The sequence below is a fragment of the Oncorhynchus gorbuscha genome, linkage group LG18, assembly GCF_021184085.1.
Source record: "Oncorhynchus gorbuscha isolate QuinsamMale2020 ecotype Even-year linkage group LG18, OgorEven_v1.0, whole genome shotgun sequence".
NCBI classification, from domain to species: Eukaryota; Metazoa; Chordata; class Actinopteri; order Salmoniformes; family Salmonidae; genus Oncorhynchus; species Oncorhynchus gorbuscha.
Window position 1 is genome coordinate 2777926 of NC_060190.1, and position 18901 is coordinate 2796826.

Genomic DNA, 18901 nt, shown 5'->3' on the forward strand with positions numbered 1-18901 from the left:
GGCGACCGCATCTCTGCATGTCTGGCAGACATATCAGTGTGGATGACGGATCACCACCTCAAGCTGAACCTCGGCAAGACGGAGCTGCTCTTCCTCCCGGGAAGGACTGCCCGTTCCATGATCTCGCCATCACGGTTGACAACTCCATTGTGTCCTCCTCCCAGAGCGCTAAGAACCTTGGCGTGATCCTGGACAACACCCTGTCGTTCTCAACTAACATCAAGGCGGTGGCCCGTTCCTGTAGGTTCATGCTCTACAACATCCGCAGAGTACGACCCTGCCTCACACAGGAAGCGGCGCAGGTCCTAATCCAGGCACTTGTCATCTCCCGTCTGGATTACTGCAACTCGCTGTTGGCTGGGCTCCTGCCTGTGCCATTAAACCCCTACAACTCATCCAGAACGCCGCAGCCCGTCTGGTGTTCAACCTTCCCAAGTTCTCTCACGTCACCCCGCTCCTCCGCTCTCTCCACTGGCTTCCAGTTGAAGCTCGCATCCGCTACAAGACCATGGTGCTTGCCTACGGAGCTGTGAGGGGAACGGCACCTCAGTACCTCCAGGCTCTGATCAGGCCCTACACCCAAACAAGGGCACTGCGTTCATCCACCTCTGGCCTGCTCGCCTCCCTACCACTGAGGAAGTACAGTTCCCGCTCAGCCCAGTCAAAACTGTTCGCTGCTCTGGCCCCCCAATGGTGGAACAAACTCCATCACGACGCCAGGACAGCGGAGTCAATCACCACCTTCCGGAGACACCTGAAACCCCACCTCTTTAAGGAATACCTAGGATAGGATAAAGTACTCCTTCTCACCCCCCTTAAAAGATTTAGATGCACTATTGTAAAGTGGCTGTTCCACTGGATGTCATAAGGTGAATGCACCAATTTGTAAGTCGCTCTGGATAAGAGCGTCTGCTAAATGACTTAAATGTATGTAAATGTTAAAATGAATGGATTTATTAGGAAACACCATGTCTGCCTCTTTAAAAAGAATGGGTTTATTAGGAAACACCATGTCTGCCTCTTTAAAATGAATGGGTTTATTAGGAAACACCATGTCTGCCTCTTTAAAATGAATGGGTTTATTAGGAAACACCATGTCTGCCTCTTTAAAATGAATGGATTTATTAGGAAACACCATGTCTGCCTCTATAAAATGAATGGGTTTATTAGGAAACACCATGTCTGCCTCTTTAAAATGAATGGATTTATTAGGAAACACCATGTCTGCCTCTTTAAAATGAATGGATTTATTAGGAAACACCATGTCTGCCTCTTTAAAATGAATGGATTTATTAGGAAACACCATGTCTGCCTCTTTAAAATGAATGGATTTATTAGGAAACACCATGTCTGCCTCACTGTTTAAAATGAATGGGTTTATTAGGAAACACCATGTCTGCCTCTTTAAAATGAATGGGTTTATTAGGAAACACCATGTCTGCCTCTATAAAATGAATGGGTTTATTAGGAAACACCATGTCTGCCTCTTTTAAAATGAATGGATTTATTAGGAAACACCATGTCTGCCTCTTTAAAATGAATGGATTTATTAGGAAACACCATGTCTGCCTCTGTAAAATGAATGGATTTATTAGGAAACACCATGTCTGCCTCTTTAAAATGAATAGATTTATTAGGAAACACCATGTCTGCCTCTTTAAAATGAATGGGTTTATTAGGAAACACCATGTCTGCCTCACTGTTTAAAATGAATGGGTTTATTAGGAAACACCATGTCTGCCTCTTTAAAATGAATGGGTTTATTAGGAAACACCATGTCTGCCTCTTTAAAATGAATGGATTTATTAGGAAACACCATGTCTGCCTCTTTAAAATGAATGGATTTATTAGGAAACACCATGTCTGCCTCTTTAAAATGAATGGATTTATTAGGAAACACCATGTCTGCCTCTTTAAAATGAATGGATTTATTAGGAAACACCATGTCTGCCTCTGTAAAATGAATGGATTTATTAGTTAAAATTTAATACATTTTTTTGACGTCTTTGGACTGCATATTTGCTTTTAAAAAAAATAGGTTAAACCAATGTATTATTTGTGTGTGTGTGTGTGTGTGTGTGTGTGTGTGTGTGTGTGTGTGTGTGTGTGTGTGTGTGTGTGTGTGTGTGTGTGTGTGTGTGTGTGTGTGTGTGTTTTCGGTCGGTGCTGCTGTGGGACATGCAGTATAAAAACCATTGGACAGTACCAACGATTGTCTATTACATTGACAAGATATTCGAGTGACCGATCTAACAATGGAAATATATGTCCTCCAAAATGGAGGAGGGAGATTCTTAGATGTGAGAAGTGTGCAGGAGTGTGTTCTGTCCTCAGACCACTGGTATGGAGAAGGATAAGACAGGGTTAAATAGTGGAATGGGGTGGTAGTGTTCTGGACTAGGATTAGACAGGGTTAAATAGTGGAATGGGGTGGTAGTGTTCTGGTCTGGGGTAGGATTAGACAGGGTTAAATAGTGGAATGGTGTGGTAGTGTTCTGGACTAGGATTAGACAGGGTTAAATAGTGGAATGGGGTGATATTGTTCTGGTCTGGACTAGGATTAGACAGGGTTAAATAGTGGAATGGGGTGGTAGTGTTCTGGACTAGGATTAGACAGGGTTAAATAGTGGAATGGGGTGGTATTGTTCTGGTCTGGACTAGGATTAGACAGGGTTAAATAGTGGAATGGTGTGGTAGTGTTCTGGACTAGGATTAGACAGGGTTAAATAGTGGAATGGGGTGGTATTGTTCTGGTCTGGACTAGGATTAGACAGGGTTAAATAGTGGAATGGTGTGGTAGTGTTCTGGACTAGGATTAGACAGGGTTAAATAGTGGAATGGGGTGGTATTGTTCTGGTCTGGACTAGGATTAGACAGGGTTAAATAGTGGAATGGGGTGGTAGTGTTCTGGACTAGGATTAGACAGGGTTAAATAGTGGAATGGGGTGGTGGGTTTTTAAAGAGGGTTAATAGTTGTCATGGTAATTGTCCTTGTTCCCGTCTTACCTGAAGTAAGGGTAGGTTGTGACGGGCCTCCCACTCCAGTACAGTAGGCGGCGGTGTAATGCAGACAAACCCGACAAAACAAATCATAAAGAAGAAGAAGAAGAAGCGACTCTTCAGTAGCAGCTCGCAAAACCAAACAAACAAAAAAAGAGTTAAAAGTGTCCAAACACGTCCTATTGATGTTAGGCAATGTGTTTTAAATACACTTATGTTTACACCTTAGTACCGTTAATCGGGTTTTTTAATTTCACATCCAGTTCGGGACGAGGTTGTCTGTCTGCTGCGTTATAGATAAATGGCTACGGCCGTTTCGACGGCACCAGTAGCTGAAGTTAACTTAGTTAACTTTTCACCAACACGTTTTCCAGACATAAACAAACGGCTTGTAACAATTTATATATTAAGTTAAAGGATTCATTTTTTTACTTCGGTGAGTAAAGAACCGTCGGTGTCCCCATCTTTCGTCAAACCAGCTGGCTACTATAAGTATCTTTTTGTTGGTATATTGACCTAAGCTAGTTGACTAACATCCCCGACCATGAGCTCACTAAGTTACTCCCCCCTTGTTAAAGAAGAGGAGGTCTGCTGGACGGAGAAAGAGGGTATGTTGGTGAACAGTGTCGTGGAAGAGGACGTTATTACAGTGAAGGAGGAGGATGAAGAAAAGGATGCCGTTTTTGGAGTGGGAAAGGAGGAGGCTGCCACAGTGAAAGAAGAAGAGGAGGATGTTACAGTGAAAGAAGAAGAGGAGGATGTTACAGTGAAAGAGGAGAAAGAACCTTTTGGAGAGGAAGAGCAGGATATCTCAAAAGAGGAAGATGAAGTCGTTTTGGGAGTGAAAGAGGATGTGACTGAAGATCTGATTAACACCAGTGAGTATCTTAAACACAGGCACAAACTACTGTCTTGCACCCCCTTTTGACTTGAATGAAACCCGACATGTTTACACATGATATAAAACTCAACCTTGTATCTAGTTCAATGATGAAGACATGGATGTCTCACAATAAGGTGGGGTTGGGTTTGCAAAATGGGTCAACTTTGAGAATCTCTATCTCCTGAGGATGTTTTGGCATTCAGCTCCAAAAAGTCACTTTCTGAACACTTCTACCATGGGAAAACATGTTTGGAGGGTTTCTGAACACTTCTACCATGGGAAAACATGTTTGGAGGGTTTCTGAACACTTCTACCATGGGAAAACATGTTTGGAAGGTTTCTGAACACTTATACCTTGGGAAAACATGTTTGGAAGGTTTCTGAACACTTCTACCATGGGAAAACATGTTTGGAAGGTTTCTGAACACTTATACCTTGGGAAAACATGTTTGGAAGGTTTCTGAACACTTCTACCTTGGGAAAACATGTTTGGAAGGTTTCTGAACACTCCTACCTCGGGAAAACATGTTTGGAAGGTTTTCGTTCAAATCAAAGAGGTGCAGTCAGGAAGGGATTGAATTCATATGGAACGACCCATTGTTTAGTAGCCTAACAAATATGTTTACTTAAAATGTTGCCTGTACTGACTTGGCTACCCGTAACTTCAATTAAACACAGTCTCAAATAACTATCTGTCCCTTTTCATTAATCGTAACGGCACACATTTCAGCAAATTAACGCCTGTTTCAAATGAACGCCTGTTTCAAATTAACGCAGAGTCTAAATGAATTGTTTGAGGTTACCATCAATTACCATGACTTGTTTACGAAGTTTAATGTTGGATTTGTTACATTGACATAATGAATGAATAACTCTGGGGAAACATGATGGTAGTCAGCCCTAGTTACCACAGTCAGAAAGCCCGCCGCCTCCACCAATCAGATGAGGGAGTGTGATGACTCGTAATGCCGACCTGTTTGACACAAATTGACACACCTTGATTTTAGATTAAAATGTATTATTATAAAACAGCTAAACAGAAATGTTCACTGAATTTTTGTTGTTGAAATTGTCCGAATTTATTATTTATTATTATTATTTATATTTTGTGTGGCTGATTTCAGATGAACTTCAGCCCTGTTACATACTAATTTATTTAATTTAACATGGCCTTGCAGTCCAATTGTTTGGGGCTGGATTTTGTACCAGTTTCTGTTTCTGTACAAAGGCATCGTCTTCAAGCTATGGAAGAGGACAAAATATTTAATCCATCCAAACACATTGATGATCCCTTTGAGCATGGTGAGGTTATTAATTACACTTTGGATGATATACAATACACCCAGCCACTACAAAGGTACAGGCGTCCTTCCTAACTCAGTTGCCGTAGAGGAAGGCAACCGCAGTTTTTTTCACCATGAGACCAATGGTGACTTTAAAACAGTTTAATGGCTGTGATAGAAGACAAGTGAGGATGGATCAACAACATTGTAGTTACTCCACAATACTAATGTAATTGACAGTGTGAAAAGAAGGAAGTCTGTACAGAAAAAAAGTGTGTGTATATATATATATATGTATATATATCCTGTTTGCATCAAAGCACTAAAGAAATACTACAAAAAATGTGGCAAAGCAATTCACTTTTTGTCCTGAATACAAATGGTTATGTTTGGGGCAAATCCACATATTACTTAGCACCACTCGCCATATTTTCAAACATAGTGATGGCTGCATCATGTCATGGGTATGCTTGCAGTCATTAAGGACTGGGGAGTTTTTCAGGATAAAAAAAAATAGAATGGAGCTAAGCACAGGCAAAATCCTAGAGGAAAACCTGGTTCAGTCAGCTTTCCACCAGACACTGGGAGATGAATTCAGCAGAATAATAAGCTAAAGCACAAAGCCAAATATACGCTGGTGTAGTTAAAGTCTGACTTAAAATCGTCTCGAAAAATCTATTGCCAGACTTAAATGGCTGTCTAGCAATGAACAACCAATTTGACAGAGCTTGAAGAATTGTTTTAAATAATAATTAGCAGATATTGTACAGTTCAGGTGTTCAGTTTTTCCTGGAAGATGATTTGTTTAGGAGAAATCGCTCCATTTTGTGCATCACGTTTAGCTAAGAAAAAAACCTGTATCCAGGATTGTGTAAATCTATTCGCATAACACAACGTTAACTATTCATGAAAATCACAAATGAAATGAAATCAATATGCTAGCTCTCGCTTAGCCTTTTGTTAACAACACTGTCATCACAGATTTTCAAAAATATGCTTCTCAACCATAGCGAAACTAGCATTTGTGTAACAGTATTGATAGCTATTGATAGCTGGCGTTAGCATTGTCCAGTCCAGGTGCGTAAAACTCTTAGACGTAGAAAAGACAGAAAGACGTCAAAGCTGTAGTCGCTGCCTGGGGATGCTAACATGTATTGATGTGTATATTTATGTCAATGGGATATGGGCCTGGGGATGCTAACATGTATTGATGTGTATATTTATGTCAATGGGATATGGGCCTGGGGATGCTAACATGTATTGATGTGTATATTTATGTCAATGGGATATGGGTCTGGGGATGCTAACATGTATTGATGTGTATATTTATGTCAATGGGATATGGGCCTGGGGATGCTAACATGTATTGATGTGTATATTTATGTCAATGGGATATGGGCCTGGGGATGCTAACATGTATTGATGTGTATATTTATGTCAATGGGATATGGGCCCGGGGATGCTAACATGTATTGATGTGTATATTTATGTCAATGGGATATGGGCCTGGGGATGCTAACATGTATTGATGTGTATATTTATGTCAATGGGATATGGGCCTGGGGATGCTAACATGTATTGATGTGTATATTTATGTCAATGGGATCTGAATGGGCCTGGGGATGCTAACATGTATTGATGTGTATATTTATGTCAATGGGATCTGAATGCGCCTGGGGATGCTAACATGTATTGATGTGTATATTTATGTCAATGGGATATGGGCCTGGGGATGCTAACATGTATTGATGTGTATATTTATGTCAATGGGATCTGAATGGGCCTGGGGATGCTAACATGTATTGATGTGTATATTTATGTCAATGGGATATGGGCCTGGGGATGCTAACATGTATTGATGTGTATATTTATGTCAATGGGATATGGGCCTGGGGATGCTAACATGTATTGATGTGTATATTTATGTCAATGGGATATGGGCCTGGGGATGCTAACATGTATTGATGTGTATATTTATGTCAATGGGATATGGGCCTGGGGATGCTAACATGTATTGATGTGTATATTTATGTCAATGGGATATGGGCCTGGGGATGCTAACATGTATTGATGTGTATATTTATGTCAATGGGATATGGGTCTGGGGATGCTAACATGTATTGATGTGTATATTTATGTCAATGGGATATGGGCCTGGGGATGCTAACATGTATTGATGTGTATATTTATGTCAATGGGATATGGGCCTGGGGATGCTAACATGTATTGCTAACATCTAACAATACATGCTAACATGTATTGATATCTAAATCTATTTAATCCGTTTTGATTTCAGTCTGTAATGTGGATGAAGTGAAGGGGTATGAATATTTATGTCAATGGGATATGGGTCTGGAATGTGTCTGTAATGTGGATTAAGTCAAGGGGAATGAATACTTTCTGAAGGCACTGATAAGAATCCAGTTTGATATACAGTCAGACCAATCAGATGACCGGCTTCATCAGTGCCATGGGATCTTTAGTGACCACAGAGTCAGAAGGCCCGCCTCCTCGACCAATCAGATGACCGGCTTCATCAGTGCCATGGGATCTTTAGAGACCACAGAGTCAGAAGGCCCGCCTCCTCGACCAATCAGATGACCGGCTTCATCAGTGCCATGGGATCTTTAGAGACCACAGAGTCAGAAGGCCCGCCTCCTCGACCAATCAGATGACCGGCTTCATCAGTGCCATGGGATCTTTAGAGACCACAGAGTCAGAAGGCCCGCCTCCTCGACCAATCAGATGACCGGCTTCATCACTGCCATGGGATCTTTAGTGACCACAGTCAGAAGGCCCGCCTACTCGACCAATCAGATGACCGGCTTCATCAGTGCCATGGGATCTTTAGAGACCACAGAGTCAGAAGGCCCGCCTCCTCGACCAATCAGATGACCGGCTTCATCAGTGCCATGGGATCTTTAGAGACCACAGAGTCAGAAGGCCCGCCTCCTCGACCAATCAGATGACCGGCTTCATCAGTGCCATGGGATCTTTAGTGACCACAGAGTCAGAAGGCCCGCCTCCTCGACCAATCAGATGACCGGCTTCATCAGTGCCATGGGATCTTTAGTGACCACAGAGTCAGAAGGCCCGCCTCCTCGACCAATCAGATGACCGGCTCCTCTGTTCTCGGAACGGAAACCCTTATACTAGATGAGAGTAGCAACAGTTAGCTACTTGGCATCTAAAAGAGAGTCCACAACTTTACCCATTTGCGAAAATGTTTGTCCTTTCTCGATGTTGTGAATTTTTAGTGACGTTGCCAACGCTTGTTCCTGAACGTATTTAGTTATTTGGTCCACAAACTTGAAAATCGAGGCATGCAATTTTGGATAATGAGGTGTTTCTCCTACGAACCAGAATACTCGCCATCCCATTCCTCATCTGATTGGTTGAGTAGGCCGGTCTTCTGACTTTGTGGCTGTGGTAACTAGTGACCACCATTTTTATAGCCAGTAAGAAACGGCTAGCCATTGACTGCTAACAGCTGAGAACTGCTAGCTAACTGGCAACACAAAACCATTCAACTTCGGGAGAAATCGGTTGATCGCCCTCTTGGGGGGAAAAGTAAGAACTGCCTGAACATGCACAGTCAGAGTATACTAAGACAAAATAAATAAAATTAAGAAATGCATTAAAATGCTGAAATTAAACAATTTACTATGCAAATTAGCAAAAGTTGTGTGCATTAAGGAAATGGATACCTGGCTCCAATAGAAGCCCGTCTCCAATAAGAGCCCGTCTCCTATAAGAGCCCGTCTCCTATAAGAGCCCGTCTCCTATAAGAGCCCGTCTCCAATAAGAGCCCGTCTCCTATAAGAGCCCGTCTCCTATAAGAGCCCGTCTCCTATAAGAGCCCGTCTCCTATAAGAGCCCGTCTCCTATAAGAGCCCGTCTCCTATAAGAGCCCGTCTCCAATAAGAGCCCGTCTCCAATAAGAGCCCGTCTCCAATAAGAGCCCGTCTCCAATAAGAGCCCGTCTCCAATAAGAGCCCGTCTCCAATAAGAGCCCGTCTCCAATAAGAGCCCGTCTCCAATAAGAGCCCGTCTCCTATAAGAGCCCGTCTCCTATAAGAGCCCGTCTCCAATAAGAGCCCGTCTCCAATAAGAGCCCGTCTCCAATAAGAGCCCGTCTCCTATAAGAGCCCGTCTCCAATAAGAGCCCGTCTCCAATAAGAGCCCGTCTCCAATAAGAGCCCGTCTCCTATAAGAGCCCGTCTCTAATAAGAGCCCGTCTCTAATAAGAGCCCGTCTCTAATAAGAGCCCGTCTCTAATAAGAGCCTGTTGTGTTCAGTGATTTAAGCATATAAAAGCCTGGCTGTTTATCTAAGTTTACGGTTTATTCACTATTAGGTTTATTAAATGCAGAACTGACAAGTTCGATAGTGGTTTTATTAGTCTACAAAGCACTACAGCCACTTTGATTACACGCTATTTTATTGAGGGAACTAGTCTAGATTAAACCTTGTAGGAATCCAGTCTGGAGTAAACCTCATAGGAAGACCGTCCCATGGCACTTATCGCAAGAGTTGGGATGTTAATGCTGGTGTCCTGGCAAAATGTCCATTCATCCCCTCCCCTCCTCCTTTAACTATTCCCCAGGTTGTTTCTGTAAATGAGAATATGTTCTCAGTCAACTTACCTGGTAAAATAAATCGTTTTTTAAAATTAAGATTTCTCTGTTTTAACCAATAGTGTTTTTGTTTGTATTTGACAGGAGAGAGACCAGACTCTCACTCTGACAGCGGGAAGAGTCCTTCAGGGGATCCAGATCCAGAGACGTCCAAACCAGCAAGACGACACCACTACTGCCATTGTGGAAAGAGTTTCTGGTGGTTAGGCACTTTAGAGACCATAAGAGAATGCACATAGGGGAGAAGTTTTTACCAATGCTCCCAGTGTGAAAAAAGTTTTCGCCACTTATGGAGCCTGAAATCGCATAATAGAATACACACAGGAGAGAAGCCTTTCCACTGCTCCCTGTGTGGAAACAGTTTTACCCACTTAAGGGCCCTGAAAAGACATGAAAGGACACACACAGAAGATAAGGCTCATCACTGCTCCCAGTGCGGAAAGAGTTTTACCCTGTTAGGGAGCCTGAAAAGACACGAGAGAATACACTCTGGAGAAAAGCCTCACCACTGCTCTCAGTGTGGAAAGAGTTTCAGCTGGTTAACAAGCCTGAAAATACATGAGAGAACACATACAGGGGAGAAGCCTTTCCACTGCTCTCAGTGTGGGAAAAGATTTTCCCAGTTAGGGGATCTAAAAGAACATAAGAGAACGCACACTGGAGAAAAGCCTTACCACTGTTCCCAGTGTGGGAAGAGATTCACCCGGTCAGGAAACCTGAAAAATCATGAGCTAACACACTCTGTATATAAGCCTTATCACTGCTCCCAGTGTGAAAAAACATTTTTTTCATCAAATGCCCTGAAACAACATGAGTTAACACATGCTGAAGAGAAACCTTTCCACTGTTCCCAGTGTGGAAAGAGATTTTTCTTATCAGGGCACCTGAAAAGACATGAGCTAATACACTCTGCGGAGAAGCCTTTCCACTGTTCTTATTGTGAAAAGGGTTTTAAGAGTTTATGGAACATGAAAGTGCATCAAAAACACACACAAAGGAGAAGCCTTCCACTGCTCCCACTGTGGGATGAAATGTACACGGTTTCAACAATTCAAAGAGCATGAAAGAATCAACAGCGGAGAGAAGTTATTATTGGTCCCAGAGTGGGAAGGGATCTAGAACAACACATGGGATTAGAGCCATTTGTGAAAGATAATCTTTTGAAGATAGTTTGGTTTATTTATTGTGTATAAAAATGTTGTGAAAGATATTATTCACGTGGAATATCCCTTGACGTGAGGGAACATTTATATATTACACATATATATATACATTTATTTATTTGAACAGTTTTTTTGGGGGGGTATCTGTACTTTACTTCTTTTGTTAAACTTATTTGACGACATTCCTAAAGAAAATAATGTACTTTTTTTACTCTGTACATTTTCCCTTGACACCCAAGAGTACTCATTACATTTTGAATGCTTAACAGGACAGGAAAATGGTCCAATTCACACACTTATCGAGAGAACATCACTACTGCGTCTAATCTGGCGGACTCACTAAACACAAACGCTTCATTCGTAACTGAGTCAGGGGCTCCAACCCTCAGACATATCTGTGAATAAAAAAAAACAAGAACATTGTGCTGTCTGGTTTGCCTAGTATAAGGAATTTGAAATGATTTATACTTTTAAAATCAAATGCTTTTAGACTTTTACTCTAGTATTTTACTGGGTGACTTTCACTTTTAGTTGAGTCATTTTCTGTTGAGGCATCTTTACTTTTACTCAAGTATGATGGTGTGTGTATGATGTATCAAGTATGATAGTGTATGTATGATGTATCAAGTATGATGGTGTGTGTATGATGTATCAAGTATGATGGTGTATGTATGATGTATCAAGTATGATGGTGTATGTATGATGTATCAAGTATGATGGTGTATGTATGATGTATCAAGTATGATGGTGTATGTATGATGTATCAAGTATGATGGTGTGTGTATGATGTATCAACTATGATTATGTATGTATGATGTATCAAGTATGATGGTGTGTGTATGATGTATCAACTATGATGGTGTGTGTATGATTTATCAACTATGATTATGTGTGTATGATTTATCAACTATGATGGTGTGTGTATGATTTATCAAGTATGATGGTGTGTGTATGATTTATCAACTATGATTATGTGTGTATGATTTATCAACTATGATGGTGTGTGTATGATTTATCAACTATGATTGGGTCCCACCACTATTCATCAACAAACTGTGTGACAAACCTGAACTTTCTTTTTGTGAGTAACCAACAATAAATATGATTTTTTTTGAGGACAATGTTGAGCCCTTACACATGTCCACTAGGGTACACATGTCCACTAGGGTACACATGTCCACTAGGGTACACATGTCCACTAGGGTACACATGTCCACTAGGGCACACATGTCCACTAGGGCACACATGTCCACTAGGGTACACATGTCCACTAGGGTACACATGTCCACTAGGGTACACATGTCCACTAGGGTACACATGTCCACTAGGGTACACATGTCCACCAGGGCACACATGTCCACCAGGGTACACATGTCCACCAGGGTACACATGTCCACCAGGGTACACATGTCCACTAGGGCACACATGTCCACCAGGGTACACATGTCCACCAGGGTACACATGTCCACCAGGGTACACATGTCCACCAGGGTACACATGTCCACCAGGGCACACATGTCCACTAGGGCACACATGTCCACCAGGGTACACATGTCCACCAGGGTACACATGTCCACCAGGGTACACATGTCCACCAGGGTGCACAAGTAGACTAGGGTACACAAGTCCACTAGGGCACACATGGCCACTAGGGCACACATGGCCACTAGGGCACACATGGCCACTAGGGCACACATGGCCACTAGGGTACACATGACCACTAGGGTACACATGTCCACTAGGGCACACATGTCCACTAGGGCACACATGTCCACTAGGGCACACATGTCCACTAGGGCACACATGTCCACCAGGGTACACATGTCCACCAGGGTACACATGTCCACCAGGGTACACATGTCCACCAGGGTACACATGTCCACCAGGGCACACATGTCCACTAGGGCACACATGTCCACCAGGGTACACATGTCCACCAGGGTACACATGTCCACCAGGGTACACATGTCCACCAGGGTGCACATGTCCACCAGGGTACACAAGTAGACTAGGGTACACAAGTAGACTAGGGTACACAAGTCCACTAGGGCACACATGGCCACTAGGGCACACATGGCCACTAGGGCACACATGGCCACTAGGGTACACATGACCACTAGGGTACACATGTCCACGAGGGCAGACATATCCACTAGGGTACACATATCCACTAGGGTACACATATCCACTAGGGTACACATGTCCACTAGGGTACACATGTCCACTAGGGTACACATGGCCACTAGGGTACACATGGACTTAAAGTTCATGCAGTTCAAGAACACACACACAGTGCTCCCATTGTCTGATATTTTTGACTGAGAACATGTTTTTGTTTTTGAGGTTCCTGACTAGATAGACTGCATGCACAGAGACTGTCCTGACTCGATAGACTGCATGCACAGAGACTGTCCTGACTCGATAGACTGCATGCACAGAGACTGTCCTGACTCGATAGACTGCATGCACAGAGACTGTCCTGACTCGATAGACTGCATGCACAGAGACTGTCCTGACTCGATAGACTGCATGCACAGAGACTGTCCTGACTCGATAGACTGCATGCACAGAGACTGTCCTGACTCGATAGACTGCATGCACAGAGACTGTCCTGACTCGATAGACTGCATGCACAGAGGCTGTCCTGACTCGATAGACTGCATGTACAGAGACTGTCCTGACTCGATAGACTGCATGCACAGAGGCTGTCCTGACTCGATAGACTGGAACCTGTCTTTACCATCCATACCAACTGGAACCTGTCTTTACCTTCCATACCAACTGGAACCTGTCTTTACCATCCATACCAACTGGAACCATCCATACCAACCGGAACCATCCATACCAACTGGAACCATCCATACCAACTGGAACCTGTCTGTACCATCCATACCAACTGGAACCTGTCTTTACCATCCATACCAACTGGAACCATCCATACCAACTGGAACCATCCATACCAACTGGAACCTGTCTTTACCATCCATACCAACTGGAACCATCCATACCAACTGGAACCATCCATACCAACTGGAACCTGTCTTTACCATCCATACCAACTGGAACCTGTCTGTACCATCCATACCAACTGGAACCATCCATACCAACTGGAACCATCCATACCAACTGGAACCTGTCTTTACCATCCATACCAACTGGAACCTGTCTTTACCATCCATATCAACTGGAACTTGTCTTTACCATCCATACCAACTGGAACCTGTCTTTACCATCCATACCAACTGGAACCTGTCTTTACCATCCATACCAACTGGAACCTGTCTTTACCATCCATACCAACTGGAACCTGTCTGTACCATCCATATCAACTGGAACTTGTCTTTACCATCCATACCAACTGGAACCTGTCTTTACCATCCATACCAACTGGAACCTGTCTTTACCATCCATACCAACTGGAACCTGTCTGTACCATCCATACCAACTGGAACCTGTCTTTACCATCCATACCAACTGGAACCTGTCTGTACCATCCATACCAACTGGAACCTGTCTTTACCATCCATACCAACTGGAACCATCCATACCAACTGGAACCATCCATACCAACTGGAACCATCCATACCAACTGGAACCTGTCTGTACCATCCATACCAACTGGAACCTGTCTTTACCATCCATACCAACTGGAACCATCCATACCAACTGGAACCTGTCTTTACCATCCATACAAACTGGAACCTGTCTTTACCATCCATACCAACTGGAACCATCCATATCAACTGGAACCATCCATACCAACTGGAACCTGTCTTTACCATCCATACCAACTGGAACCATCCATATCAACTGGAACCATCCATACCAACTGGAACCTGTCTTTACCATCCATATCAACTAGAACCTGTCTTTACCATCCATACCAACTGGAACCTGTCTTTACCATCCATACCAACTGGAACCATCCATACCAACTGGAACCATCCATACCAACTGGAACCTGTCTTTACCATCCATACCAACTGGAACCTGTCTTTACCATCCATACCAACTGGAACCATCCATACCAACTGGAACCTGTCTTTACCATCCATACCAACTGGAACCATCCATATCAACTGGAACCATCCATACCAACTGGAACCTGTCTTTACCATCCATATCAACTAGAACCTGTCTTTACCATCCATACCAACTGGAACCTGTCTTTACCATCCATACCAACTGGAACCATCCATACCAACTGGAACCTGTCTTTACCATCCATACCAACTGGAACCTGTCTTTACCATCCATACCAACTGGAACCATCCATACCAACTGGAACCTGTCTTTACCATCCATACCAACTGGAACCATCCATATCAACTGGAACCATCCATACCAACTGGAACCTGTCTTTACCATCCATATCAACTAGAACCTGTCTTTACCATCCATACCAACTGGAACCTGTCTTTACCATCCATACCAACTGGAACCATCCATACCAACTGGAACCTGTCTTTACCATCCATACCAACTGGAACCTGTCTTTACCATCCATACCAACTGGAACCTGTCTTTACCATCCATACCAACTGGAACCATCCATACCAACTGGAACCATCCATACCAACTGGAACCTGTCTATACCAACTGGAACCTGTCTTTACCATCCATATCAACTGGAACCTGTCTTTACCATCCATACCAACTGGAACCTGTCTTTATCATCCATACCAACTGGAACCTGTCTTTACCATCCATATCAACTGGAACCATCCATACCAACTGGAACATGTCTTTACCATCCATACCAACTGGAACATGTCTTTACCATCCATACCAACTGGAACCATCCATACCAACTGGAACCTGTCTTTACCATCCATACCAACTGGAACCTGTCTTTACCATCCATATCAACTGGAACTTGTCTTTACCATCCATACCAACTGGAACCTGTCTTTACCATCCATACCAACTGGAACCTGTCTTTACCATCCATACCAACTGGAACCTGTCTGTACCATCCATACCAACTGGAACCTGTCTTTACCATCCATACCAACTGGAACCATCCATACCAACTGAAACCATCCATACCAACTGGAACCATCCATACCAACTGGAACCTGTCTTTACCATCCATACCAACTGGAACCTGTCTTTACCATCCATACCAACTGGAACCATCCATACCAACTGGAACCTGTCTTTACCATCCATACAAACTGGAACCATCCATACCAACTGGATCCTGTCTTTACCATCCATACCAACTGGAACCTGTCTTTACCATCCATACCAACTGGAACCATCCATACCAACTGGAACCTGTCTTTACCATCCATACCAACTGGAACCATCCATATCAACTGGAACCATCCATACCAACTGGAACCTGTCTATACCAACTGGAACCTGTCTTTACCATCCATATCAACTGGAACCTGTCTTTACCATTTACATTACATTTACATTACATTTAAGTCATTTAGCAGACGCTCTTATCCAGAGCGACTTACAAATTGGTGCATTCACCTTATGACATCCAGTGGGACAGTCACTTAACAATAGTGCATCTAAAACTTAGGGGGGTGAGAGGGATTACTTATCCTATCCTAGGTATTCCTTAAAGAGGTGGGGTTTCAGGTGTCTCCGGAAGGTAAGGGTGATTGACTCCGCTGTCCTGGCGTCGTGAGGGAGTTTGTTCCACCATTGGGGGCCAGGGCAGCGAACAGTTTTGACTGGGCTGAGCGGGAGCTGTACTTCCTCAGTGGTAGGGAGGCGAGCAGGCCAGAGGTGGATGAACGCAGTGCCCTTGTTTGGGTGTAGGGCCTGATCAGAGCCTGGAGGTACTGAGGTGCCGTTCCCCTCACAGCTCCGTAGGCAAGCACCATGGTCTTGTAGCGGATGCGAGCTTCAACTGGAAGCCAGTGGAGAGAACGGAGGAGCGGGGTGACATGAGAGAACTTGGGAAGGTTGAACACCAGACGGGCTGCGGCGTTCTGGATGAGTTGAAGGGGTTTAATGGCACAGGCAGGGAGCCCAGCCAACAGCGAGTTGCAGTAATCCAGACGGGAGATGACAAGTGCCTGGATTAGGACCTGCGCCGCTTCCTGTGTGAGGCAGGGTCGTACTCTGCGGATGTTGTAGAGCATGAACCTACAGGAACGGGCCACCGCCTTGATGTTGGTTGAGAACGACAGGGTGTTGTCCAGGATCACGCCAAGGTTCTTGGCGCTCTGGGAGGAGGACACAATGGAGTTGTCAACCGTGATGGCGAGATCATGGAACGGGCAGTCCTTCCCCGGGAGGAAGAGCAGCTCCGTCCTGCCGAGGTTCAGCTTGAGGTGGTGGTCCGTCATCCACACTGATATGTCTGCCAGACATGCAGAGATGCGATTCGCCACCTGGTCATCAGAAGGGGGAAAGGAGAAGATTAATTGTGTGTCGTCTGCATAGCAATGATAAGAGAGACCATGTGAGGTTATGACAGAGCCAAGTGACTTGGTGTATAGCGAGAATAGGAGAGGGCCAAGAACAGAGCCCTGGGGGACACCAGTGGTGAGAGCGCGTGGTGAGGAGACAGATTCTCGCCACGCCACCTGGTAGGAGCGACCTGTCAGGTAGGACGCAATCCAAGCGTGGGCCGCGCCGGAGATGCCCAACTCGGAGAGGGTGGAGAGGAGGATCTGATGGTTCACAGTATCGAAGGCAGCCGATAGATCTAGAAGGATGAGAGCAGAGGAGAGAGAGTTAGCTTTAGCAGTGCGGAGCGCCTCCGTGATACAGAGGAGAGCAGTCTCAGTTGAATGACTAGTCTTGAAACCTGACTGATTTGGATCAAGAAGGTCATTCAGAGAGAGATAGCGGGAGAGCTGGCCAAGGACGGCACGTTCAAGAGTTTTGGAGAGAAAAGAAAGAAGGGATACTGGTCTGTAATTGTTGACATCGGAGGGATCGAGTGTAGGTTTTTTCAGAAGGGGTGCAACTCTCGCTCTCTTGAAGACGGAAGGGACGTAGCCAGCGGTCAGGGATGAGTTGATGAGCGAGGTGAGGTAAGGGAGAAGGTCTCCGGAAATGGTCTGGAGAAGAGAGGAGGGGATAGGGTCAAGCGGGCAGGTTGTTGGGCGGCCGGCCGTCACAAGACGCGAGATTTCATCTGGAACCATCCATACAACTGAGAGAGAGGGGAGAAAGAGGTCAGAGCACAGGGTAGGGCAGTGTGAGCAGAACCAGCGGTGTCGTTTGACTTAGCAAACGAGGATCGGATGTCGTCGACCTTCTTTTCAAAATGGTTGACGAAGTCATCTGCAGAGAGGGAGGAGGGGGAGGGGCGGAGGATTCAGGAGGGAGGAGAAGGTGGCAAAGAGCTTCCTAGGGTTAGAGGCAGATGCTTGGAATTTAGCGTGGTAGAAAGTGGCTTTAGCAGCAGAGACAGAGGAGGAAAATGTAGAGAGGAGGGAGTGAAAGGATGCCAGGTCCGCAGGGAGGCGAGTTTTCCTCCATTTCCGCTCGGCTGCCCGGAGCCCTGTTCTGTGAGCTCGCAATGAGTCATCGAGCCACGGAGCGGGAGGGGAGGACCGAGCCGGCCTGGAGGATAGGGGACATAGAGAGTCAAGGGATGCAGAGAGGGAGGAGAGGAGGGTTGAGGAGGCAGAATCAGGAGATAGGTGGGAGAAGGTTTGAGCGGAGGGAAGAGATGATAGGATGGAAGAGGAGAGAGTAGCGGGGAGAGAGAGCGAAGGTTGGGACGGCGCGATACCATCCGAGTAGGGGCAGTGTGGGAGGTGTTGGATGAGAGCGAGAGGGAAAAGGATACAAGGCAGTGGTCGGAGACTTGGAGGGGAGTTGCAATGAGGTTAGTGGAGGAACAGCATCTAGTAAAGATGAGGTCGAGCGTATTGCCTGCCTTGTGAGTAGGGGGGGAAGGTGAGAGGGTGAGGTCAAAAGAGGAGAGGAGTGGAAAGAAGGAGGCAGAGAGGA

At 44.7% G+C, this 18901-nt stretch overlaps 1 protein-coding gene across 1 annotated transcript; it reads left to right on the forward strand.

Annotated features, from left to right (window-relative positions):
- The first annotated feature begins 3102 nt into the window (after positions 1 to 3102).
- Positions 3103 to 10042, forward strand: LOC124003147 (histone chaperone ASF1-like). The gene is made up of 2 exons (XM_046311215.1): positions 3103 to 3878; positions 9888 to 10042. The coding sequence occupies exons 1-2, from the start codon at positions 3545 to 3547 to the stop codon at positions 10040 to 10042; spliced, it is 489 nt and encodes a 162-aa protein (XP_046167171.1). The 5' UTR covers positions 3103 to 3544.
- The last annotated feature ends 8859 nt before the right edge of the window (positions 10043 to 18901 follow it).